Below are 27,865 nucleotides of genomic sequence, written 5' to 3'. Positions count from 1 at the left end.
CAAAAGGTATAGCGTCTACAGACTATGGGAAAGATTTATGGCATTTATATGGCGTTTTTACTTTGTAGAAACACACAATCCGTTTTCTCTCCTCAGGCAGCACAGGGATTTGTATGTTTACGCTTGTGCACAGGATCGCACTTGGCTGTCAGCGGTCTACGGCCATGCGCATTGGGTTCCCTGCTGTGCAGAGGCCACTCGCCTTGTGGATCTTGTGCGCCCTCTAGTGGCTCTCCTGGGCGAAGCCGTATATGTACAGGATTTCGACCAGGAGAGCCTTTCTGCCACAGTATATCTGCGCAAGTCCAGTTAAGTTCCCCACCATCATCCTTACACAGTTGCTGGTTAACAAAAAATTCCAAGATATAGCATGCTATTGAGACTAATAAAAAGTGATTGTAAACCTTCAGCTTACCCATAATGTACAAGGGTTTAACTCTCCACATAAAGGCACCAAGGCCTATCGGTCATTTGCCTCACTTAAATCTCATGTGATATACCTGCAGGAGACTCATTTTACTCCCCACTCCACATTTCGCATTCCTTAGTCCTTCCTACCCACAGGCTTTTATGACCTCAACCTCAATTAAACGCAGAGGTGTTTTAATAGCTTTCCATCTTACTACTCCTTTTACCCTACTCAGAAACTAAGGACCCCGAAGGCCGATAAAAACGTGGAATACTACTTGTTTGTGGAGACTAACCATACTCCATATCCTTTTTTAGGCAAATCACCTCAGCTTTCCTCCTCTCCTGCATCCAAATTAACCTTACAACAACTCTTGCATTGTTTGTATAAGGCTCTTGGCGGGAACATTATCCTGCCAGATGCCAATATGTCCACTATTCACACCCTCACAAAATGTTTTCTTGAATATATCATATATTCCTTACTATAGGACCCTTTCCCTTGCTCTTGTCTGTCACCATGCACCAATTTCCCTGGGCAGATCATAGTTCCGTCATCACTACTCTATCCTCGTTGGTGCCTACCTCCAAAGATCCCACCTGGTATCAACGATAGCATGCCAACTAATCCTGCTCATTGCCAAGATATAGCACTTAAACTATATAACAGCCAATTCCACACCAGATGTATCTAGCCACTCTTCTGAAATTTCATGCCCTCTTCTGAAATCCCCCTTCTGGGTGACCCTGTCACTAACCACCTTTGGCTCTGTCCTTCAGACCGCCAGAATCAACCCAGTTACTCGACACTCTCCTGCTCTTTGGGACCATTTAAAACTTGTTACAAACTCCAATCGGAAGGAAATCCCCTGTGTTTTCTTTTTCTTAGGGCTCATACATTCATGACACACACACACACACACACACAGACATTAATCCTTTCCAGTCACACTGAGACTTATGACCTACCCATCTCTGAGTTTTTGTTTTATCTCCAACTTTAACATTTCTTTACTCCACTCATCCCCAAGGACTCCTCCGCCCTATCAATGTCCCTCTTTGAATGCACCTGTAAAAGTTATCCAGGTGAGGCCTTTCCTTTCCTTTCCCTTTTGGAATCTCTGCCAATATCCCTCCTCTATACACCTCCAAATGGGTTAAGAAAACTAGGCGTTAAGCTAAATTTGGCTGATTGGTCTTTTATATGGCAAGCCAACAAATCCTCTTCCCACAATATCGTAGCTCTGGAAATGAATTATAAGGTATTGACCCGGATTGCAAAATATGTTTCTCAATACTCCCTACTTTTGGTACACACCTGCACATTTGGTGAGAATGTCCCACAGCTAAAACCTTTTGGCCAACATATTTACAATTCTATCCACCCTTTTTCAAGATGGATTTCCCCACGACCCAACAGTGGCTCTATTAAACAAAAAAATTGACAGCTCACATTTCAAATTACTCCCGCAGGTCACCACAGTGGCTAAACAAAATCATTGCAAAATCATGTAAATCCCCCAACCTACGCCAATTGGCAGTTAAACATAAAATCACCCAAGCAATGATCCATGCCAAAATACAAAATGCTACTAAAATCTTTAAGTTTGAGGGGCTTTGGAGCCAATGGGTAAAATACTTCCTCCCTGCTTTACCTTGATTACTAACCCACTTTATGCAATAGTAAAGCCCCCTCCCCTCAGCTGATCTCTGCCCCCCCACATATCCTAATCCTCTCTACCCCCCCCCCCATTCTTTTTTAATTCCTTTTTTTTTAGCTTCAACTTTTCCCCATTTTTTCTCCTATGCGACCTCGGCCCAACTACAGAAGCTTCAGATCTTGCATCATGTTATAAGCTTCTAATCTCTTAAGCTTTTCACTTTCCCCATTTTTTTTTAATATTTTATAATTGGTGACTCTCCTGAGGAACATATCTGACTATATGATTTGGTAGCTGTAAGTTACCCAACCTTTCAGGTTTCTATATAAAAAAACTTTAGGTATACCATGATAGCACCATCTTAAATGTAAAGCTCTCTTCCCCTATCTTCTATGTGTAGTACAAATGTGTTAACACGATGACAATCAACTGCTATTGAATTTCCGCATTTCACATGCATTCCTTTATCACTCCATACCCTTTTCTTTTTATTGCATTCTAGTGCTCTAAAACACTCTGTAGTTCTGGCGAACTGTTTGTAAACAAACATGTCCTCATGTTTTTGTCATGTTACAATTATGTACTCTTATTGGTTCTCCTTTTTCTATTCAATAAAAAAAAAAAAAAGAACTAATTTAGAACCAATTTAAGTTCAATAAACTATGCTATTGCCTAACCATGCTGCTTCCCCCCCCCCCCCAAAAAAAAGCAAATGGTTAGTCAGCAATAAACTTAGATGGTATAAATGCAAAACATTTCTATAAGCAGTAGTTTCCATTAGAATACATATGTTAGCGGACATATGAAATATAATTTCAGTTTCCATTTTCTAGGTTTAGTTCCTCAAGGAATAAATGCACCTCTAGTTAACATGGTGAGGTGCAGGAAAGACAGCTTTGGGAGTCAGAGATTTAATGATGCAGTGAAACATCACAAAGTATATATTTAAACATTCATTCACTTAGGGAGCTGGAAAGACTTATCTTGTTATTTATTGCTGCACTGCCTCTTATTGCTTATGTCTGTGCTATAAACACTGTGAAAAGCAACAAATAATATGTGTGTGTCCACTTTCTACATCTGATAGAATACTACTGGGTTATAATTTATCAGTGACAGTAATAGCAGGCGAGGTGGGAGATGAATATTCAGTTCCAGGAATGTTGACTCAAGAACTGCAGCCATGATCAATGAGTAAGAGAGTTTATGCCTTAGCATAACATTGCACATGCTATATATGCCTCTTTGCCGCTCACATTAGATGATGTAGTGTGTATACATCATGTGACCTTTTACACTCCAGTTTATTTTTCTTTGGGATTGCAAGCTTTTAACACCCATTTTCATAAAAACACGATAAAAAGGTTTGTGGTCACTTTATTTGTAGACCACAATGGTAAAACGATCACTGGGTTGGCAGGTCTGTGGTTAAATTAGATGTGGATGATTTACTAAATTAGGACATTTTGTGACCATGTTCAAAGATAAAAAAAAAAAAAAGGGAATTTCATTTGCATGCAGTTGGATGAATGAAGTAAATACGGCTTCACTATACAAATTAAAAAATAAACCTTTTATAGATCAACAAAAAATGTACACCAGTTTCCCACGTGAGTTATGGAAATCAGAGAAATAAAAAAGGAAAACAAATAAATTGGTGAAATGACTTTAATTATACTGAATGTATTTCTGAAAATGTATTCAAAGCTGGACTAACACTTTAAAATCCATTAGTGTAATATGCTGCTAATGGTTTTCAGGTGCACATCAGCCTGCAAGGCAGTAGTTACTTTTAAGATAATACATTTGTTTCTCTATATTAAACTTATTATATCTTCATTTCTGACTTTATGCAATTATTAATTATCAATCACTGTATCCATTATACAGCATTCCAAGTAGAATGTGAAGGCATAGACTATAGTAAAATAAAGTGTCCTTTTATCTACAAGTTTAAAGCAACTACTTGTGAATCCACACAAATGAGAAAAGTTTGTAAGAAAATGGCTGCACTGGGGTATGCTCGTGCTATGGAAAAAGGATGATTACATCTTTATAAAGAAATATCTTAGCCACTCCAGCTCCGGAAGATTCTACCCTCTTCAGGACCATGCCATTTTTTGCTATTCGGCACTGCGCTACTGGTAATTGCGGGGTCATGCAATGCTGTACACAAACATTTATATAATTATTTTTCCTACAAACATAAAACTTTCTTTTGGTGGTATTTGATCACTGCGGTTTTTATTTTTATTTCTGTGTTTTAGACGAAAAAATGCATACATAAAAATAAAAAAAGATGATTTTTGCATCTTCTACAAGGAGATGCAAAATCATAATAGAGATTCTGCACAGCAGGCCCGCACTGTAGCAGTAAAACTACAGTGCTTGGCATATCATAAATATAATAACCATTGTATTAATATAAAGTAATAGGCGTATATATTTTGCGTATCATAACTTGCCAAACATTTTGTGCTTATGAAGAATATCTTAAAGTCAAAAACTGGTAGAGCAATATCTACTATGACTAAAAACTAGTATATTGTGAAACACGTCAGCTTGACCGGTGTGTGGTGGCTTGTAGTGCTGTTGGATTTTACAATAAAGGCAATTTTATTCGGAGTGCGGCTGTCCAGAAGAAATTCCTCTTTTTTTGCCTGGTATCTTCATCTCAGTTTTTCAACAGTTTTTAAAGAGTTTAAAGACAAACTGCTACTAAAAAAACAACAGCAAGATTAACCACTTCCTGTCTAAACTTTTGCAAAAATGATAGCCGGGCAGGACTTTCGTCAATCCGGGTGAACGTCATATGATGTCCTTCCTAATTGTGCCTAGGCCAGGCTGCAGCGCGATCTGTCACTATGTGACAAAGCCCATCAAAGTTGATCAGTGTACCGGCTCGCTATCAAGACCATGTAAACAATGGATGGCTTCCTTTCATGTCATCCATTGTGTACAATTGTGTTGCTAGCTATGATTGGTTACAGTGATCACATGGTACAGGCATGGCCAATCACAGCATATATGTCCCATGTGATTGTCTGTGGTAAATCACAGCTAATCACAACACACTGAATGAATCGGTTTCATTCAGTAAAAATGGCTGCTTATACCGGTGAAATTCACTGGTATAAACAATCATAGTGTGTAAAAAATGTGTAAAAATTAACTCTTCCCCAGAGCAGTACAGTGTTATGGTAACTGTATTCTTCTGGTCACAGTGTGTTAAAAAAAAAAAAAAAAACATTGTTACTTTTTTTTAACATACTTTCACCAGTCAGTATCCCTGATTACCACCACACCTGTTATACAAGGTTGTACTGCACTGGTGACTGAATGTGAACATATTGTGTTTTTTTTTTGTTTATTTCTCCACCGGGAGAAGACAGTGATTATTGCTAGCAGCCGCTAGCAATAACAAGAGAATACGGCCGGCTGGTTGTACTCAAGTTGATCAACTGAACCGGTTTGAATCTCGGCCGGTTCAGCAGGAAGTAGGAGATTTGAACCGTAAATATGAACAAGAAGGAAATGCGCCAAACTAAGTGCAGTAAATATGGGTTTAATTAGAATAAATAAACCCATATTTACTGCACTTAGTTTGGCGCATTTCCTTCTTGTTCATATTTATCTTTCAGAGTTTGCTTCTGCTTCAGGATTGCTTCCGCTTGTGCTATTGGACTATTATTGGACTATTATTGCATGATTTTATTCACTCAATTTTTATTATTGACATGGACCTTATGATGTGCTGATGTTACTGATTACTAATTATTGATTGAGCTTGTTTAGTCATGCGCCATCGACCTATACATTTTTTACGGAGATTTGAACCGTGTATGGCCGGTCTTAATGAATGTGGCGATGTTTCACTCTGCAAAGAACACCCAATCACACGAAGGAAAACTAAAAAAGAAAAAGTATATTTACTTGCACATAATTGGATGATGAAGGTCAGTAGAGCTTCACCTCATTCACTAAGCTCTGGGATAACTTCCCTTGCATATAATGTAAATGCGCACTATAGAATCGTAATAATTTCTGTTTACAAGACTTATTTCACAGTCCTCTTATTTAGGTATACAATATATTAATTTTTTTTTTTTTTTTTTTTGCTGTAGGTGTCCAGTTAGTGAGGGTTCCCTTCACTTCCTGTCCCAGAGACAGATGACTCTACAGCTTAATTTTATATACACTTTAAAACTCTTTCCTATGTACAGTTTACAAATGTATATGTAAAAGTATATGAAGACACCCATATTTTCTGATTATGGTGTATGTCTGGTTTAATAGTGTCACAGTAACTGTGGTTTACCTTCTTATTTTCTTTATGCAAGCTTTCCAGTCTATTGGCTGAATACAATTTACTATCAGGCTTATTAAATAATACAGTCAATGAGCAAACTTGTACTGCAGCTATAACAAACAAAAATTAGACTGGACTAGTCTGACATCAGTATAGGGAATTTTGATTGGTTGCTGTAAGTAACTGCATTTTAGTCTTTGCAGTATTTATGAAATATGACCAAGTATAGCAAATTTATTTTATCTAGTAGTTAGCAGTCATCAAGCAGGGATACCGACATGCAGTCACCGGATAGGGAGAAAATTTACAAATCTGTTAATTTTTATAAGATAATGAAAATATGGAGCAGCAGGCATTCTCATGAAAGTTGGTAAATGTAATAGTATGATCAACAGTGCCAATTGTGAGCAGAGGGCAGAGAGCACACTTCTTAGTCGGGCATTTGTGCTGGAAGTTACAAGTTCCTATAAATATATGAATAAATATAGACATCTAGAATTTATAATAAATTACACCTTCCCTTTTAATGTGTACAGACACAATGTCAATCCAGACACAGAGGGAATGACTCTGAACATGAGCATGACCTGAGTACTGCAATCAACAGCTGCACGACATTGCTAATTACATGCATTGTGATGTGTTCTTGCTGACCACGGGAACAAACAAGCCAATGTGTGTTTAAGTCAAATAATTATGATATTATTGGAACTTACCCATTTGCCAGTGCCCATTTATCCTCGTAAAGTAGAACATACTAACATGACTATGTGTTTGTCATAGTAACACAAACATGCTCTCTGTAATTTGAATGTGTTAAGGGCTTATTAGTTGCAAAAAAAAGAGCTTCTCATTACATATATAGTATATGATTTGATATATATTCAGAAAGAATTTACAGAAGAGAGCAGCATGTCATTAACAGCTGTGAGCTTTCCAGACAGCCAATCTCTTAGGTCCCGTACACACGTCCGAGGAACTCGACGTGCAAAACACATCGTTTTGCTCGTCGAGTTCCTTGTGAAGCCGCCGAGGATCTCGGCGAGCCGAAATTTCCCATTGAACAACGAGGAAATAGAGAACATGTTCTCTATTTCCTCGTCGAGATCCTCGTCGGCTTCCTCGGCCGAAAGTGTACACACGGCCGGGTTTCTCGGCAGAATACAGCTCCGACCGAGTTTCTGGCTGAATTCTGCCGAGAAACTCGGTCGTGTGTACGGGGCCTTAGATTCAGGCTAGAGTGATTACATCACAATCTACCTTACTATGTAATAATGGGCATGACAAATATCATATAGCAAAAGGGAAACGTAACAGACTCTATACATTCTTCGTATGTAAATGGCTGGATCAGAAATATAATTAGGCACGTAATACAACACAAGTTGGTTACCATGTTCTTATATTTCAATGTTGTTTTAATCAATATTGTCTGATTTCCTGGGAAAAAAGTGCAGTAGTTCATTTATTGTTTAACACGCTTGCCATCAGATCACAAGATGCTTGTTGACCTGTTCATACTTTAGCATGTCATTTAGAATTTTCTCTGCTGGTTTAATACTATAGCAAAGCAATTGTTTCCGTCAAGCCCTGGCCATTTGTCTCTATCAAGCCATGGCCATTAGCAATGCTGGAATGAAACATGAAATCTAAAGAACAACTGGGAATTCAACCAACACTCTTATGATTAACCATGTGAATTCCTTAGTTTAGTAATGTAAATGTGTCAATGTTTACAGATTTGTGCCAGCTTGGCACAAATTGTAGCACAAATACAGTATATGCAGATTATAAACAAACTGCAACAGTATTTTTCAGCCAGTAGCAAAGATAGGGGGTTCGATTTACTAAAAGGCAAAAAGACAGTGCACTTTGCAAATGCAGTTGCACTCATTTTTCTTAGGAGTTTAGTGATTGCGGTGAAACTTTACTTGGCAAAGAATACCCAATGAGGTGGGGAAAAAAACGTTTTCTTGCACATGATTGGATGATGGAAATCAGTAGAGCTTCACCACATATTAAGCTTTGCGGAATAGGTGCAATTGCACTTGCTAAGTGCACTGTCTACTTGCCTTTAGTAAATCAACCCCACAGATTACTACAGTGCCAGATAATGACAGTTTGTGCTGATCTGAGTTACTTGGTCAATTCAAATGAAGCACGACTTATGCTCCATTGACACCTGAGCATAGCATTTTCAGGCAGAAAGGCACGCAATTTTACTGCGATATTTGCAGCATTTTTGCCGCGATTTTGTACAGGTCAAAAGGTCACTGATGTAAAAAGCAGAAAAAAATGCCCAAATCTGCCTAAAAAAAGTCACAGAACTGGTTTGAGCTTCTGGCTTTAGGCATTTTGGAGTTGAGATCTGAATCATCTCCATAGAGAATAGATTTTTTTCCCTCCAGCGTTTGTAGCTTCAGGCTTCAAGATACAAAAATGCTCAGGTGTGAATGGGTTCTTACTTCTAGCAACAAGAAACACAGAGGTCAGTAACATGTAATGAAAACTCCAGGTAGGACCTTTTATACCCAGCAATACATTTTGAATGTAAATCCCAATGGACTATATAAATTACGTACATACTACGAGAGATTTTGAAATCTAAGGTTTTAATTTAATTAGGCTTTGTATTCACAAAAATGTTAGTTATACTAGACAAATATACTATACTATACTGTATTGGCAGTTGTTTCAAAACAATAGGGTGGCAGGTTAATCTAAAGTTAGACTAAGGCTCCATTCACACTTGTGCAACTTTGAAATTGTGTGATTTCCAGTGTGACTTTACATTGCAACTTTAATGCAACTTCTGATGGCTTTGATGCAACTTTTGATGGGTGCAATTTGTATGTGATTCATGGTCAAGGAGTGGGCAGCTGCGACATCCTTAACAATCAGTGAATAGCGGGTTGTAAAGGAGCGGGTGGCCAATGCATTCTTAACAACCAATGACTCATCAGCTGTCTGCGGAATTTCCCGCCAACAGCTGAATGTAAACAAAAGAATGCCTGGATTAAGGGGGAAGCTTTGGGGGTAAAGGGGCTCCCCCAAAGCACCTTGTCCCCATGTTGATAAGGACAATGCCCCGCGGACCAGGGTTGTGGGGGTGCAGGGGTTGACTTATCAGAATCTGGATGCTCCCTTAACAAGAAGGCCCTCTTATCCCGCCCCCATGTGAATGAGCATGGGGTACATAGTACCCCTACTCATTCACAATAAAGACAGGAGACAGTTTTTGACAAGCTAGACATGGTTTAAAAAAGTAAGTCACAGTCAAAATCAGATGAAGGACAGGACCTGCCAGCATGAACAGAGCTCTAGAAAGTGCTTCCAATTGCTCATTGGTTGGGTGCCTAAAGACAGGAGTATCCTCTACCAAAATAGTAAGTGCCTTAAGGCAGGACACTGCAGTATCCACAGTGGGAACCATTCCTGCACAACATCTTCACCAAGCAGATACAACTTCAATAAGAGCTTAGGGGCAGCCAACAGTTTATCAGAATGTTTTCCAAGCTCCAAAAAGAAAAGGAGAGTAAAGTAGGTGCAAAAAGAAAGCGATTGTGGTCTTAGGAGTTTTAAATGACCCAAGACTGGAAACCACATGGATAAAAGCAACAGACTGATCCTGTAGTTTCAGAGTGATGCACTGCAAAGCAGAAATTATCTCCTTTAATTTGGGTGCAATAGTAATAGTCTGAAACTGCCCAGGGGTAAGCTCATCAGTCAAGGATTAAAAAAACTAAGAATCAGAGTCTCTGCAGACAATGGCTCATAAGCCACTAAAGTTATGGGCAGATCAGATCAGTTTTGCACGACTGTGTTAAAAACTTCATCTGAAAGAGAAGAGGGTCCAGCCTCACCCATTGGAGCTTCAAACAGTCCCAGTGATGTTAGTAGGATGTGGGTTGGGGTCCCCAGAGCCCACGTGACTATGCCCCTTTCTAACGATTATAATTCGGATTGGTTGAAAAACGATCTACCATTTCAAATTCTGTGTGAAGAAATAGCTGGTTGTTAAGCAGCGGGTTGGGAAGCCAGCTGCCCGCGTCCCTAACTGACCGATCAATGTAAAGATGAAGAAATGCACACCCCAAAGCAACTTCTCTCCATGTGGAAATTTGTTACTATTCATTACCATTACATTCGGATACATCCAAATAACCAAAAATGTAATTGAATTTGTATTTAGACAAACAAATTGCACAAGTCTAATCTGCATATGACACAAGTTAAAAAAAATGTTAATGAAATAAATTCTTTAATTTCTTGGTTATCTTGGTTATCTTAATCAGCCCTAATTAGCACAAATATTTTAAAAAAAATGTCATCATTTGAATTCGTTTTAGTGTCACGTAAAAAAAAGTGCACACTTCGTGCCTTTTTTCATTTGCAAATAACTATGCCATGCTTTGAACCAGAAACAGAATTTTAGTGTCATTTTAAATGGAACAGGTGATGGAATTTTAAACTAACACTTATCAAATTATGCATCGCTTTCTTAAATTAGGTCTTGGTGTCTGTAGATTATATATAAAAAATAAAAAAATATTTCGGCAGACAGGTCGGACACTTGACACATTTTTGGGATCATTTACAGAGTGATCAGTGCTATAAATATGCACCGATTACTATGTAAATGTCACTGGCTGGGAAGGGGATAACACAAGGGGGTGATCAAGGTGTTAACTACGTTCCTTATTGTGTTCCAACTGTGGGGGATGGGGACTGACTATAAGAGATGACAGATCGTGTTTTCTACTTTGTAGAAAGACATGATCTGTCCTCTCCTCAGACAGCACAGGGATTTGTGTGTACACACACAAACCCCCATGCTTCCGCTCATGCACGTGATCGCATGTGACCGGCAGCGATCGCACCCGCTGGCCACGCACATCGTGTTCCGTACCATGCAGGGGGCACGCACCTACGGTGGCTCTCGGGGGCACAGCTGTATATATACACAGGACCTTGCCCAGGAAAGCCATTCTGCCGCAGTTTATATGCGTGAGTCGGTTGGGAACAGGTTAATCAGTGAACAAAAAAGGGGAGATTTTGGGACTTTAGATGAGATGCGTTTTTAAGCAAACAGTAAGTATAAATAAAGTTGTAAACGTTAATCAGTGAAAGTCAGCATGATGATGCAGCCTGAGCACTGCAGGCAGCATGCGCCGTATAATGATGCAAAGACCCTTTACAGGAGTTAGAAACACCTCCCAAGATTCTCTTCTGAAGCTCAAGAAGATTTATCTTGTTTTTTTTAATCTATATAGCTATATAACATGTTATGACACTATAATGGGATACTTTTTTAGAAATCTTTCATATAATGCAGTATACATATGAATGCGCAAACATTAACCATTGTTTATTGTATGTAAGTTTACCTAAACTCTTTCCTTTTGGCTTATAGATAAAGTGAAGACCTTCAAAAACTTACATCAACAGGTCTGTCATCAGATGCACGCCCCACAATAAGAGATCGTCCCTGAAGGTCAATACTGTTCTTTATATCCGTCTGTCTTCTTTCAATTAATTTACAGTCTACATAAAGTGAGATAATTTTTTCTTCAATGGATATTCCAAGCTTATGCCACTGACGATCAAAAAGAGGGTGAAGCTCCCGACTCCTAAAAGTATAGAGAAAAGTGGATCCTCCACTTTTAGCAGTAAACTCCACAACTTTCTTCTCACCATCAATTATAATTGAATCCTGAAAACCAGAGAGAAAAGAATTTACCAGAAGAAATTATCCTTGTGATACCCATACATTTTATTATAATGCATTTTAACAAGCTTTATTTCACATGCATATGGATGTCACCAAACCCTTTCCCCTTGTATGCCTTTTGGACTTTTCAAACACATTTTTTCACTTTTTAGAAAGCAAAATGTCTGCCAGTTTTGGAAAGGACCTGGTGGTCTGATTTTTAATGGACCCCTTAAGGCTGGGTTAATACTTATGCGAATTCTCCACATCCGATTCACAATGCAGGAGATTGTGACCGACTCTCAATGGAGCCGGTTCACACATCTCTGCAGTGGCTCCGGTGCTAATTGCACAAGAACCCTGTGCGTCTTTTGGTCAGTTTCAGGCATGAATTCAGCCCAAAATTCGGGCTTAAATCGGCCCTGAAACTGTGAATGGAGACACACCGGACTCCTGCTGTGAGCCGCTGTGATCTATAGTCTGAACCCAGCCTTAATGTTTTTGACACAAGTAAAATAGAAAACAAAATAAAACGTTTTCCATCTCAGAATAGAAGGACCAATAACCTCATAGGGTCCAATTTACAGAAGGAAAAAAAAAAATTGCTTGCATTGTGGACCCACATAAGTCAAGGTTGCATGCAAATGTGACTTCTGTAGCCATCTATCTGATCAGACACTGATATTTAACGCATGTAGTGAAATCCTATTTGGGCAACCGCATTGAATATACAATACAAATAATGCATGTTAATTTTTTACCTTAAAATAAAAAGTAAAACATTTAATGGCTCACTATGGATTGAAATGCGCACGTGCAAATCAGTAAGTATATAAAGCATGCTGATAAAAGAATAAAAATAAAAATCAGCATATGTACAGGAGTTTATCACTGGAATTTCTATTCTCAACACTAAAGAGTATAGTAAGTTGTACTATAATCGTGTACACTGGCTAGTGTGAGCTTCTGCGCCTGAGCACAAAGATGTGGTATTTGCAGTGCAATGTCCATCCGCAATTTGTTCTTTTAACAATCTGACGTTTTATTCCAACATGGTATGTGGATTTTGAACATATTAACAGTGGTTAGAAAGACAGAAACATTTAGGAATTTATTTTAATTTTTTTAGGCATGCCATAGCAAAACCAGCATATAGTCAGATGCTGGAGAGTACAATCCAAAGCAAACCACAGTAAATCAGACCTATAATGTAAATTTAACAAAATATGATTGAAATTACATACTGTATCTTTTTGTAAGTTTGGTGGGTTAACTAGTAATCCTTGGAGATACTACCTGTGTTAGTAGTGCTCACAGAAACAGCCTAAGACCAACTTATAATGTAGCACTACAACAGTAAATTTGCAGGTGGAATTGGTTTTAGCGGTCAAGGACTGTTATGAGACGGTATCAAAATCTAAGTTACACGGTTTCTAAAAAGTGGTGGATCCAATTTAAAAACCTATAGTATTCTCATAAATATAACATGAGCAGTCATACTGTAAAATGACTACATTTATAACTTAAAATGAAAATAATAATACAATCCTACCTGCAGAACCCCAGAACGAGTCAATGTTTTCCACAAAGTCCAGCGCTCCTTTTTAGTATTGCGTCTTACACGGAAAAGGGTACTTATTGAATATTCATCTGGAAGTCCAGCAGTAAAAATCTTCCTAAAGACATAAAAAGTACCAGATTTTCAATATTATTACTTAAAACAATACACATTTTAAAGAAAAGAATCCCTCTCATTAATAATGTTGGCACATAGATAGTCTTTGGACTGAACTGGACAATAGTCTTTCAGATGCAAAAGGAACAAGTGCCAAATTAGGATAAAAAGTCCTGCATCAATGTGGTTGATTCATTAACGACAAATATGCTGTTTGAAGGAAAATTGCACTTTACATGGGACATTTCCCCAGAGCTTAGGGAATGTGGTAAAAAGTAAATTTTCCCCAAAAATACCCAAAGTTCAGGGCAAATAAAAATAAAACTTATTGGGCCAGATTCAGAAACAACTTACGACGGCGTATCTCCAGATACGCCGTCGTAAGTCTGAGTGTGAGGCGTCGTATCTTGGCGCCTGATTCAAAGAATCAGATAAGCCTCACGGTTGCCAAGATACATGCGGCGCAAGTCTCCTACGCCGTCATATCTTGGGGTGCATATTTATGCTGGCCGCTAGGTGGCGCTTCCGTTGATTTCCGTGTCGAATATGCAAATGACAGATACGCCGATTCACAAACGCAGTTCTGTCCAGCACATCTATATACGCTGTTTATACAAGGCGTCGGTCCGGCGTAACTTTACCCCTCAAAGCAGGGGTAAGTCATGTTAGGTATGGACGTCGGAAACGTCGGAACAGCGTCATATTTTACGTCGTTTGCGTAAGTTGTCCATGAATGGGGATGGGCGTAGGTTACGTTCACGTCGCCTAAACATTAAGCCGACCTATCTTAGGGAGAAAATTCAACGTAATACTGAGCGTGCGCAGGGGTCACAAATCATTTACATACAACACACCCACTACCAGCCTAGTTTGAATTAGGCGGGCTTACGCCGGCCCATTTACACTACGCCAGCCCATTTACACTACGCCGCTGTAACTTAAGAGCGCAAGTTCTTTCTGAATACGGGACCTGCCGCTCTAAGTTACGGCGGCGTAGTATATCCGAGATACGCTACGCCCACCTAAAGATAGGCGATTCTTTCTGAATCTGGCCCATTGTTTGCACCTGATTAAATGCGAAAAGTTTGCAAAGCCCTTATCTCATTTATTATGCTCTGGGAATAATTTATTGCAAAGTGAACAGTCAGTCTGTTGTAAATAAATCAACCCCCAATGCAACGGCTCAAAAAAGGTATAACCTTACAAACCGCTCAGAGTCTGCTACCCCTCTCTGCCAATCCCTCCGTTGGCTGCCACTCTCCAACAAATTCAAAATACTAAAAATATGTTCCAAAGCCATCCACAACTCACCCCCCAGCTACATCACTAGCCTAGTCTCAAAATACCAACCTAATTGTCCTCTTGGTTCCTCCCAAGACCTCCTGCTTCCTCATCACCTCCAGGACTTCAACCAAGCCTCTCCCATCCTCTGGAATACTCTACCCCTATCTGTCAGACTATCTCCAAATCTATCTACTTTTAGGCAATCCCTAAAATCTTCTTTCTTTGGAGAAGCCTACCCTGCCTCCACCTACTGTAACAACTGTTCTTTTATTTTCTTCATCAGCTCATCCCACACAGTTATTAACCTTTCGTATAACTTGATCCTCCCCTCCTAGATTGCAGGGCCCTCTGATACTTCCTGTATTGAATTGAATTGTAATTGTAATGTCTGCATTACTGTTGTAAAGCGCTGTGCAAACTGTCGGCACTATATAGATCCTTAATAATAATATTCTATAAAACCCAAACAGATATGGCCACCAGATAAATAATTTGCCGATATGGACAGCATTCTCTTTTTTTTGTAAATCTGTATATAAATGTCAGTGTGAGGGCTGGTTCACACAAGGGCGCATTCCTGTGTGATTCATATGCGATGCATTGCAGCGTGATTTGAGTCCATTCATATTGAATGGGCTGAATCACTCTGTACTGCACCAAAGTAATGCATACACTACTTAAAAAAAACATGCACTGCAACTGGATCACATGGTACTTCTGTACTTCTCTACTATATAATCTGCTGCAAGCAAACACACTGCATTTGCAACCTGCATTTTGGGTGTCATTACTTTAACATTGACACCTGCTGCAGATCGCAAATTTTTAACGCAGTGCTGGAAATGCACACTGAACACTTATATAAAAATATTCAATATGGTATTTTTAATAGCCAACTCGGGCTATTAAAGATGAAGACTTTCAGGACCCTTTAGATGCTTTCCTACAGCTTTATACAACTATTTTATAAAACCTGAGGAAGAGCTCTAATAGGCTCTATTGCCACGTACACACAATCGGTTCGTCTGATGAAAACTGTCTGATGGACGGTTTTTCATCAAACGAACTGATCGTGTGTGGGCCCCATCGGTTTTTTATTCATCGGTGAAAAAAATAGGAACTTGTTTTAAAATTATCTGATGGTTAAAAAACCGATAGAAAAAAACGATCGTCTGTGGGCACATCCATCGGTTAAAAGTCCATGCATGCTCAGAATCAAGTCGACGCATGCTTGGAAGCATTGAAATTAATTTTTCTTAGCACGTCGTTGTGTTTTACGTCACCGCGTTCTGACACGATCGTTTTTTTTAACTGGTGGTGTGTAGGCAAGACTGATGAAAGTCAGCTTCATCGGATATCTGATGAAAAAATCCATCTGACCGTTTTCGTCGGATGAACCGATCGTGTGTACAGGGCATTAAAGTAAGGTGACCATATTTTTTAAATGAAATCCGGGGACATATTTTATTTTTTACTAGTAATGGTGGCGATCAGCGACTCTCTGCCCGTCGTCGCCACCCGCTTCACAGCCTGTCAAGTCTTATTCCTTGGGTCGCGGCTACTACTGGGTGGGGAGTGGAGGAAGATCACTCCGCCAGGGAAGGCAATGAAATAAGCAGGCGGCTGGCCAGGACTTGAGCCAAGGCAGAACATGCGAGCGAAGCTGAATGGACAAACACCCGAAACTTAAGAAATATTCCCTCTGCTGCGACCAGCACATGATCATCAGAAAGGGGCACAGCTAATGGAAAAAGATACACCCCCCTAAGCTAGTAGGAGCGGCCCCAGCCCCTGTTCAAATCAAACCGGGGACATTGTCCTCAATCCGGGGACTGTCCCTGGAAACCAGGGACGTCTGGTCACCCTATCTTAAAAAGTGCATCTTTAACAAGTAATACAAAAAAAAAAAGTGACACCTAAATTACAAACGGTCTGCATTACAGCTGACTAACATCTACCACTGTAAATTTATATATATATATATAAAAAAAAAAACTGTTTAAAAAGACCCACTGAATAGAAAAGGGATGCACAATCTCCTGTGTTTTAGCTTCAGAAAAACTATTAGTCCCAGCATACAGTGGCAGGACCTACATATGCTTGCAGTTGCTCAGACTGCAGATTGCATATAGTTAGACTTAGAAGATTGTAGCCCTAGCCACACATGGTACAAATACCTTTACCATTAGTTACACCTGCTCTCAGTGTTAATTCCTTACAACTGCAGATATAAATTCATTATATGGTTCCAGAATATAGCTAAAATTTACATTTTTTTTCTTCACATTTTTATTTATTCTATTTAGGGAAATCTTCCATACTTCATTATATAATACTTATATGATTAGTTTCCGGGTATTATTGGCATAATTAACATGCTCACATCAACAGAAAAATGTAATTACTCTGGGACAAATCTCAACTAGCATTAAGGCAGAGTATCACTTTTCATTCTTTAATCACTTTCATTCACCGGTAGTCTGTGAAATAATATACGGTGTGAAGTGAATTTAAATAGCTATTTAATTAGGAAAATATGTGCTGTGTGCTTAATTTTTTGAATTCTGAATGAAATATTAAATGTTTGTGGAAAAATATTTCTCAACTTCTCACTATCATAAACACCTCCAAATTTCCTAGCCATACTACAACGAAAGTGATCTGTAAAATGACCATGCTGTACAGCAATATAGCTATGAATAGGACAGGAAATACTGTAAATAGTCACTCTTTCAAACAGGAGACTGTCAACAGAGCTGCTGAGTTAACAGAGAGATTAATCTTTTTTCCAAGCCTCTATAAAATGAGTTAGTTTCCTTTCAATGTACTATCATGTGTCCTCGAGTACATTTTGATACACTTGAGATCCAAGCTTCCCCTTAAAGCAGACTTTTATTTTATAGGTTTGCCGAGTAGGATTACTGTTCTAGTTCAGGAAAATGCTAAATTTATCTTGAACATCACAGATTTCATTGTGGAAACCTAAAACAGATCTGTGATGTTCAAGTGCACTGAATTTGGTGGATTAAAAGCCATACAGCATGAATGCTTACACGTGCATAGGGGTAATTGTGTGCACATAATTAAAAATAAAGAAATACCAAATATGGCCACAGGTAGGGAATATATTTTAATGACCAAAGCAGTACACCAGTATCCACCATTTTCTACCATATAAGGGAATATAATGGCATGTATATTTATTTTCAAAATTCCAAAACATTATACAAAAGGTATACTTTCACATCTGCAGACTCTCCTTCAGGCAGGTACTAGAGTATTTGCCACCAATGAGCATTTAAGAAAAAAGCACAGGAGGGAGAGAAAGTGCCACTGTCTAAGCATATAGCCATATTACACAGGTTCCCCACCAGTAAAATTTTTCCATCCATCCTCTATGTACCTTTCCATTGGAACCAATAGAAGGATGCCGCCTGCTTAAGTCCGAGTAATGCTTTGCTTTATACCTATTAATGTGAGTGCATTCGTTTTACAGGTTTTCTTTTTCTACGATATATTAGGGGTGCAACGGATCAAAAAACTCACGGTTCGGATCATTCCTCGGATCAGCAAAAAAAAAATCCTCCCCCACTGTAATATACACATCTCCCCCCCACTGTAATATACACATCTCCCCCCACTGTTCACCCCCCCACCAACTATAGTACCCCCTTGGTGCAGACACCCCCCCTCCACTCAGTGCAAGAGACCCCCCTCCTCTCAGGGCAAGAGACCCCCCCCTCCTCTCAGGGCAAGAGACCCCCCTCCCCCCCTCGGGCAGTACAGACACTCCCAGCATGTGTCCCACGAGTGCAAGCTCCCCCTCTGTGGGTGTAAACAGAGGAGGGACGTCGCTGGGTGTACCAAGATGGCCGCGGCTCCGGAGCTAGGCCGAAGCCGCGGACGTTCTTAATGTTATTCCTGCTGCTCTGGAGCTAGGCCGAAGCCGTGGCCTTCCTAGCGTTATGGCCGCGGCTCCGGAGGCCATAACGTTAGGAAAGGCCGCAGCTTCGGCCTAGCTCCGGAGCCGCGGGCATAACATTAGGAAAGCCCGCGGCTTCGGCCTAGCTCCGGAGCAGCAGATCACAGTGTGTTCTGATCCGAAGGGGGTGACCCTTTCGGATCACGGATCAACTGTGATCCGTTGCACCCCTACTATATATACACAGTATATATAAACACACTTTGCTTCTATTTATTAATGTTACACACACAATTTTAAAATTCATAACTAAATAATTGAAAGTTTTTTTGCATTGTTTTACCATTGACTTTAATAATAATAAAAAAAAAATCACAATTATCATATGTATATTTTGCTAGAAAAATACTTCTAAACCACATTTTAGCAGAGATCCTAGGGAATAATATGGCAATCATTGCAATTTTTAATGTCAGTGTTTTTTTCGGATGCATTGAAAAAAAAAAAAGCCTTTTGTAAAATATAAAAGATGATGTTACACAGAGTAAATAGATACCCAACATGTCATGCTTCAAAATTGTGTACGCTTGTGGAATGGTTAAAGACCGATTCTTAAAAATCTCCATAGGTGATGCTTTAACCACTTCAGCCCGGAGAATTTGGCTGCTTAATGACCGGGCCATTTCTTGCAATTCGGCGGTGCGTCGCTTTGACAATTGTGCGGTTGTACAACGTGGCTCCCAAACAATATTGACATTTTATTTTTCCACCACAAATAGAGCTTTATTTTGGTGGTATTTGATCACCTCTGCAGTTTTTATTTTTTACGTTCTAAACAAAAAAATTAAAAAAAAAAAAAGCAATATTTTTTATTTTTTGCTATAATAAATATCCCCAAAAAATTAAATACACCAATTTTTTTTTCAGTTTAGGCCGATATGTATTCTTCTATATATTTTTGGCAAAAAAAAAAGAAAAGCGTATATTGGTTTGTGTAAAAGTTATAGCGTCTCCAAAAAAGGGGATAGTTTTAGGGCATTTTTTTCAATCTTTTTTTTTTTTTTTTTATTAGAAATGGCGGTGACCTGCTATTTTTATTGTCACTGCGACATTATGGCGGACACATCGGACACTTGACGGTATTTTGGTACCATTATCATTTATACAGCGATGAGTGCTATAAAATGCACTGATTACTGTGTAAATGACTCTGGCAAGGAAGGGGTTAACCACTAGGGGGCAAGGAAGGGGTTAAGTGTGTCCTAGGGAGTGCTTCTAACTGTAGGGGCTGGTCTACTTGTGACACGACACTCAATATAAGTGGTGAACCACAAGGAGAAATTTTCTCCCTTAGGCCGCGTACACACGGTTGGACAAAACCGATGAGAATGGACCGAGGTTCAGTTTCATCGGTCCAAACCGACCGTGTGTATAGCCCATCGGTCTGTTTTCCTTCGGTCCAAAATTTTAAAACATGCTTTAAAATCGAACCGATGGACCGCTGCCCGATCGGTCCAAACCGATGGTTAGTACAGAAAGCATCGGTTCAAAACCCACGCATGCTCAGAATCAAGTCGATGCATGCTTAGAAGCATTGAACTTTGTTTTATTCAGCACGTCGTGTGTTTGACGTCACCACGTTCTGACCCGATCGGTTTTTGGAACGATGGTGTGTATGCACATCAGACCATCAGGCCACTTCAGCGGTGAACCGATGGAAATGGCCCGTCGGACCATTCTCATCGGTTTGGAACGACCGTGTGTACATGGCCTTAGACGTAGCCAACATTCCAAGCATTTAGGAAAAAAACATTAAAAAAAGGGTAAAATTACCCCCCGGAAAATCATACATCATAAAACATTTATTTAGAAAAACGATTTTTGAAAAACATATATATCATTTCTAAATTGTTTTTCGAAATAAATAACGTTCTATTTGTTCGCCCATAAAGTCCCACCGTACGTTTACCCTTTTTTAGGGTTTTTTCCTTCCCTGTGACAAGACACTGATCGCTTTTAATGACAGGGAGCAGAAGACCAGTGTCCCGTCACTAGGCAGAACAGGGAGATGCCTTGTTTACACAGGCATCCCCCCATTCTGCAGCTCCGTGACACAATCGTGGGACACTGGCGGACATCGAGTCCGTGGGTCCCATGGACATGGTCACGGAGCTTGCGGCAGCTGCAGAAGGTCCGCACACAGCTGTTAATACCAGCTGCAGAAATCAGTAGAATCTTGCCGTTGGGGTTCGCGGAATGGATACATACCCATTTGAATGTAGCCTTATATGGAAACTGGTTTGAACAAATAGCTACTGTACTTAAACAAATGTTTCAATTTAATAAGCAATTCATACACATTTTATTTCTGACAAACACTTTACTATAAAATGCTCATGAAGTCTAATTGCTCTCTGTAGTGAATGCAATATATTATATACTGTGCAAATCAATCTGGCCATGAGAAAAGATTACATATCTCTGGTTACAGTAAAATTACTTATTACTGGTGCTAATAAAGCAATTATCATGTGCACACTGCAAAACAGGTGTAGACTATAATGAAATGTAATGGGCTAGGGTTTAGGACTTAGTTAACCGCGGCTAATAGTGTATAATGCAACACTGGGACTTTGAATAGCAGCCAAGAACGCACACACATGAATTTCTATACTGTACAGTGGGTGAAAACTTGCATATATATACACATTATATACACACACACATATATATATGTGTATGTGTATGTGTATATATATATATATATATATATATATATAAATATATATATATATATATATATAAATATATATATATATAAATATATATATATATATATATAAATATATATATATATATATAAATATATAAATATATATAAATATATAAATATATATATATAAATATATATATATATATATATAAATATATATATATATATATATATATATATAAATATATATATATATATATATATATAAATATATATAAATATATATATATATATATATAAATATATATAAATATATATATATATAAATATATATATATATAAATATATATATATATATATATATATATATATATATATATAAATATATATATATATATATATATATAAATATATATATATATATATATAAATATATATATATATATATATATATATAAATATATATATATATATATATATATAAATATATAAATATATATAAATATATATATATAAATATAAATATATATAAATATAAATATATATAAATATAAATATATATATATATATATAAATATATATATATATATAAATATAAATATATATATATATAAATATATATATATATAAATATATATATATATAAATATATATATATATATATATATATATATAAATATATATATATATATATAAATATATATATATATAAATATATATATATATAAATATATATATATATATATATATATATATAAATATATATATATATAAATATATATATATATATATAAATATATATATATATATATATAAATATATATATATAAATATATATATATATATATAAATATATATATATAAATATATATATATATAAATATATATATATATATATATAAATATATATATATATAAATATAAATATAAATATAAATATAAATATAAATATAAATATAAATATATATATATATATATATATATATATATAAATATAAATATAAATATAAATATATATATATATATATATATATATATATATATTATATATAATAAATTCATGCTGTAGCAGTTGCCTCAATAAAACTACCAAAAGGGAAAACACACAATCCTTACAACAAAGATGACCTTTTCACACCATTAACACAGCGATGGCTCCAAGAAAACAGATGGATCAAAGCCTGTTGATTTCAAACTGTTTTTTTTATTTTTTTAATTGCTTCATTAACTAAAAATAGTCCAGGAAAGATCATCTTGTTAGATTTGTTGTACACGAAAATGATACTTTCTGTATTTGATTTTCTTTCCACAGTATTGATCAGTGTTAAAGAAGAGAGCTGTAAACCTTTCACTTCCCAAAATAGTGACTGGACATGGAAGAACCAGTCAGAGTTTAAAAACAAACTTCCGTATTGACAAGTATCAATGGGCCTTTTATTTGCTGAATGTTTTCCAGGAAGGGAAAATGATACAACTCACATTTCCTGAGGGTGAAGTGAGAGATGCTTGGCGTTTGTGGCGGGCCGTCCCTTTTCCAGCTGACACACAACATCGCCTGTCATGTTACAAATAATTTGATGACCAGAGCTCAGGGAGGAAAGCTTAAACAGTCTTTCCCATGGCGGGCGATGATGTATTTAGCATTGCAGCTACTGGGAGCTCTGAAACCTAAGACATTCGGTGTTTGCCTGGACCAATTCAGAGTGTGGTCACTTGTTAATGAGGAAGAAAAAGCCATGTTTGCTAATTAGACCATTTGATATTGCTGTCTGTTCATGCATACACTGATTTAACACAATACATAAAAAGATCATGTAGCCAATTTTCATCACACTTGTGTAAATAAATCTTTTAACATCCCTCACAAGAATACAGATTCTGCTAACCTTTGTGATGAATATATAATGGGGATAACTACAGGTTCAAAAGCAGGTCAGTGTTCCACTACATTTTAACCTTACTTAAAATGTTGCCTCTGCTAAAGTAAAAGAATAAAGAGATTATGTGTTTTATGTAACTCAATCGCTGCAGTTCAAGTGGTAAATAACATTCATAAACACAGGTCTGCTAAGGATTAAGAGGTTTAGCGGGACTTAATTTGGAACTGAAAATCGGACATTTTAGACTAAGCAACGATTAAGGAAATTGAAAACTCATTCTATAGGGGACATTAAGGAATCATGGTTAACTTGGATTTTAGAAAATAATCTTTTGAATATTTGTTTCAGTTTATTCTGCTTTTATAGAAAGGTGAGCTTTTTGCCTTTTTACTTAAAAATAGAGCTCCGGTAAAAGTAAAATCAGTACAGGCAGTCCCCTGGTTCCAAACATTGGGCCAGATTCACGTAGAATCGCGGCGGCGTAACGTATCGTAGATACGTTACACCGCTGCAAGTTTTCATCGCAAGTGCCTGATTCACCAAGCACTTGCGTGAAAACTTACGCCGGCGGCCTCCGGCGTAAGCCCGCCTAATTCAAAGGGGCGTGTGCCATTTAAATTAGGTGCGCTCCCGCGCCGGACCTACTGCGCATGCTCAGTTTTGAAATTCCCGCCGTGGTTTGCGCGAAGTGACGTCATTTTTTCGAACGGCGACGTGCGTAGCGTACTTTCGTATTCCCGGACGTCTTACGCAAGAAAAAAAAATTGAAATTCGATGCGGGAACGACGGCCATACTTTAACATGGGCTGTGTAAAGTTAGGGCAGGTAAAACGACGACTAAATTTGCAACGGGAAACTAGACTAGCGACGACGTACCGAACGTGAAAAACCATCGTGGATCGCCGTAAAACCTCATTTGTATACCCGACGCTGGAATACGACGTGAACTCTACCCAGCGGCGGCCGCGGTATTGCATCCTAAGATCCGATGGTGTAAGACAATTACACCTGTCGGATCTAAGGGATATCTATGCGTAACTCATTCTATGAATCAGTCGCATACTCAGAGATACGACGGAGTATCAGAGATACTCCAACGTATCTCTGCTGTGAATCTGGCCCATTATTCTTTAGGTTTGTTCTTAAAGGGGTTGTAAAAAGTAATTTTGTTTTCCTAAATGGCTTTTTTTACCCTCGTGCAGTCCTCCTTCACTTACCTCATCCTCCCAATTAGCTTTTAAATGTCCTTGTTTCTTCTGAGAAATCCTCACTTCCTGTTCTTCTGTCTGTATCTCCACACAGTAATGCAAGGCTTTCTCCCTGGTGTGGAGTGGCGTGCTCGCCCCCTCCCTTGGACTACTGGAGAGTCAGGACGCCCACTAACACACAGCTCCTTTATCTGCAACGTAGAGAGCGTTCTGACTCTTCTGTAGTCAGAGGGAGGGGCGAGCATGACACTCCAGGGAGAAATCATTGCATTACTGTGTGGAGTTACAGACAGAAGAACAGGAAGTGAGGATTTCTCAGAAGAAAGGACATTTAAAAGCAAAATCGAAGGATGAAGTGAAGGAGGACTGCACTAAGGTAAAGGAAGCTATTTAGGAAAAAATAAATTGTACCTTTACAACCCTTTTAACCACTTCAGCCCCGGACCATATTGCTGGTCAAAGACCAGGCCACTTTTTGCGATTCGGCACTGTATCGCTTTAACTGACAATTGCGTGGTCGTGCGACGTGGCTCCCAAACAAAATTGGCATCCTTTTTCCCCCACAAATAGAGATTTCTTTTGGTGGCATTTGATCACCTCTGCGGTTTTTAGTTTTTGCGCTTTTAACAAAAATAGAGCGACAATTTTGAAAACAAAACAATAATATTTTTTACTTGTTGCTATAATAAATATCCCCCAAATATATATATATAACGTTTTTTTTTTTCCTCAGTTTAGGCCGATATGTATTCGTAAAAAAAAAGAATCGCAATAAGCGTTTATTGATTGGTTTGCGCAAAATTTATAGCGTTTACAAAATAGGGGATAGTTTTATGGCATTTGTATTAATATTTTTTTTTACTAGTAAATGATGGCGATCAGCCATTTTTATCGGTACTGCGACATTATGGCGGACACTTCGGACACTTGACACATTTTTGGGACCATTGGCATTTTTATAGCGATCAGTGCTATAAAAATGCATTGATTACTATAAAAATGCCACTGGTAGGAAAGGGGTTAACACTAGGGGGCGAGGAAGGGATGAAGTATGTTCCCTGGGTGTGTTCTAACTGAAGGGGGGGTGGACTGACTAGGGGAAATATCTGATGGCTGTTCATACATTGTATGAACAGACGATAAGTCATTCCTCCCCCTGACAGGACTGGGAGCTGTGTGTTTACAAACACAGATCCCGGTTCTCGCTCTGTAAAGAGAGATCTCGAGTGCCCAGCGGTGATCGCAACCGCCGGGCATGCGCATCGGCGTCAGGGGCAAGTGGAGGGCGCGCGCCCCTATTGGCTACTCGGCGAGATGACGTATAGTTACGTGATATCGCCCAGCAGAGCCGACCTGCCACCGTATAACTGCGGCGGCTGGTTGGCAATAAGTCAAGTTGAATCTGTATGTACGTTGGAACAGGTACATTTTTTAACCCCTTGCCCACCACCTCACATACATTTACTGCGGGGTGCTGGTTCCTGTGCGCAGAATCATGTATAGGTACGTGATTCTGCACTTCCGGGTCTGGGACACACATGGCTGACGACCTGCTCCCACTGTGATTGGACACAGCAGAAGCCAATCAGTGGGCCTGGCATGTCCACTGGGAACCGCCGACCGTTCCCATGAGAGGTAGATTGTCGTTCTGTTAGTAGGAAAGAGATTGTGTTTCTGCTGAGCAGGGACACGGATCTCGGTCTTCCCACAGTTAAAGCACCCCCCCTCCCACATAGTTAACAAGCATTCCCTAGGGGTACATGTAACCCTTTGATTGCCCCAAATGTTAACCCTTTGCCTGCCAATGTCATTAGTACAGTGACTGGGCATCTTTTTTAGCACTGTTTAATGTATTAGTGTCACTGGTCCCCAAAAAAGGTGTCAAAAGTGGCACAGTGTCAGATTTGTCAATGTTGCAGTCCCGCTATAAGTCGCCCGATAGCCTCCCTTACTAGTAAAAAAATAAATTAGATTTTTTTTGTTTTAACCAAACACATGTATCAGAACACATATTGGCATAAATTGATGAAGACATTCGTTTTTATTGGATGTTTGAAAGCAAAATGTTTTTTTTCTCAAAATTGTCTATTTGTAGTGCAAAAAATAACCACAGAGGTGATCAAATACCACCATAAGAAAGCTCTATTTTTTGGAAAAGGGAAGTAAATTTTATTTGGTACAGCGTTGAATGACCGTGCAATTGTCAGTAACAGTGCCGTAGAGCAAAAAATGGCCTGGTCATGAGGGGGGGGGGGGGGGGTTAAACCTTCCGAAGTTGAAAAGGTTAAGTTACTGCAGCCAAAAATATTTTCAGAAGATTTTACCTCACCACCTGTCCCTGTGACAATACACTTTCACCAATTTGGTTTGATATCATGAACACAAATGATCAGTAAATGTCACTTTCACTGAAACCAATGATGTACTAGTTTTACTTATATTTTCTCTTGAGTGTACCCCCCATTTTGTCTAAATTAAACAAAAAAGTGGGAAGGTACCACACTACAAGCCTTATGTTGCCAAGTTACACCAAAGATATTGAGCCCACCCACTTTATTGACCATGCCCCATGGTAACTGGTCGGGCCTTTCAAGATGTCTAAATATTTTTAAATGTCGGGATCTGTACACTGTGAAAGTTGACAGAACAGCTTATGTCATAAAAAAAGAAATTCTCAGCTTTAAAGTACTAGTATTTTTAGTCACAAAGTTATTTTTTTTTCTTTGCATGTGCTACCCTGTTTGTATCCATAAGGGGGATATGATAAACATGTACAAATATACAAGGGGTCCATATAGTGAACTTGGTGTTGAGTTATTCACTTTACGGTCAATACAAAAGACAAGGGGGCACTATTTATGTCTAGAGTCAAAGATTTCATCTCCAAATACGGAAAAGTTTCTTCACAGTAAGAGCTGTGGAAATGTAGAATAGACTCCCTCCAGAGGTGGTTCTGGCCAGCTCAGTAGATTGCTTTAAGGCAGGCCTGGATGTACATAATATAACTGGGTACTAACATTTATAGGTAAAGTTGATCCAGGGAAAATCCGATTGCATCTTGGGGAATCAGGAAGGATTATTTCCCCTGCTGTAGC

The 27,865-nt window shown here is 38.4% G+C and overlaps 1 protein-coding gene across 1 annotated transcript in view; it reads right to left on the bottom strand.

Moving 5' to 3' along the window:
- The window catches only part of LOC120937015 (collagen alpha-1(XIX) chain-like), a 343,287-nt gene that overhangs the window by 121,809 nt on the left and 193,613 nt on the right, over positions 1 to 27,865 (bottom strand). The window contains exons 5-6 of the mRNA XM_040349912.1: positions 13,641 to 13,764; positions 11,819 to 12,091 (exon numbers count right to left, since the gene is read on the bottom strand). Of these exons, the coding sequence (XP_040205846.1) occupies positions 11,819 to 12,091; positions 13,641 to 13,764 (397 nt within the window). The remainder of the gene's footprint in view (positions 1 to 11,818; positions 12,092 to 13,640; positions 13,765 to 27,865) is intronic.

The sequence above is a fragment of the Rana temporaria genome, chromosome 4 (assembly GCF_905171775.1).
Source record: "Rana temporaria chromosome 4, aRanTem1.1, whole genome shotgun sequence".
NCBI lineage: Eukaryota > Metazoa > Chordata > Amphibia > Anura > Ranidae > Rana > Rana temporaria.
This window is presented reverse-complemented; position numbering and strand designations above follow the sequence as displayed.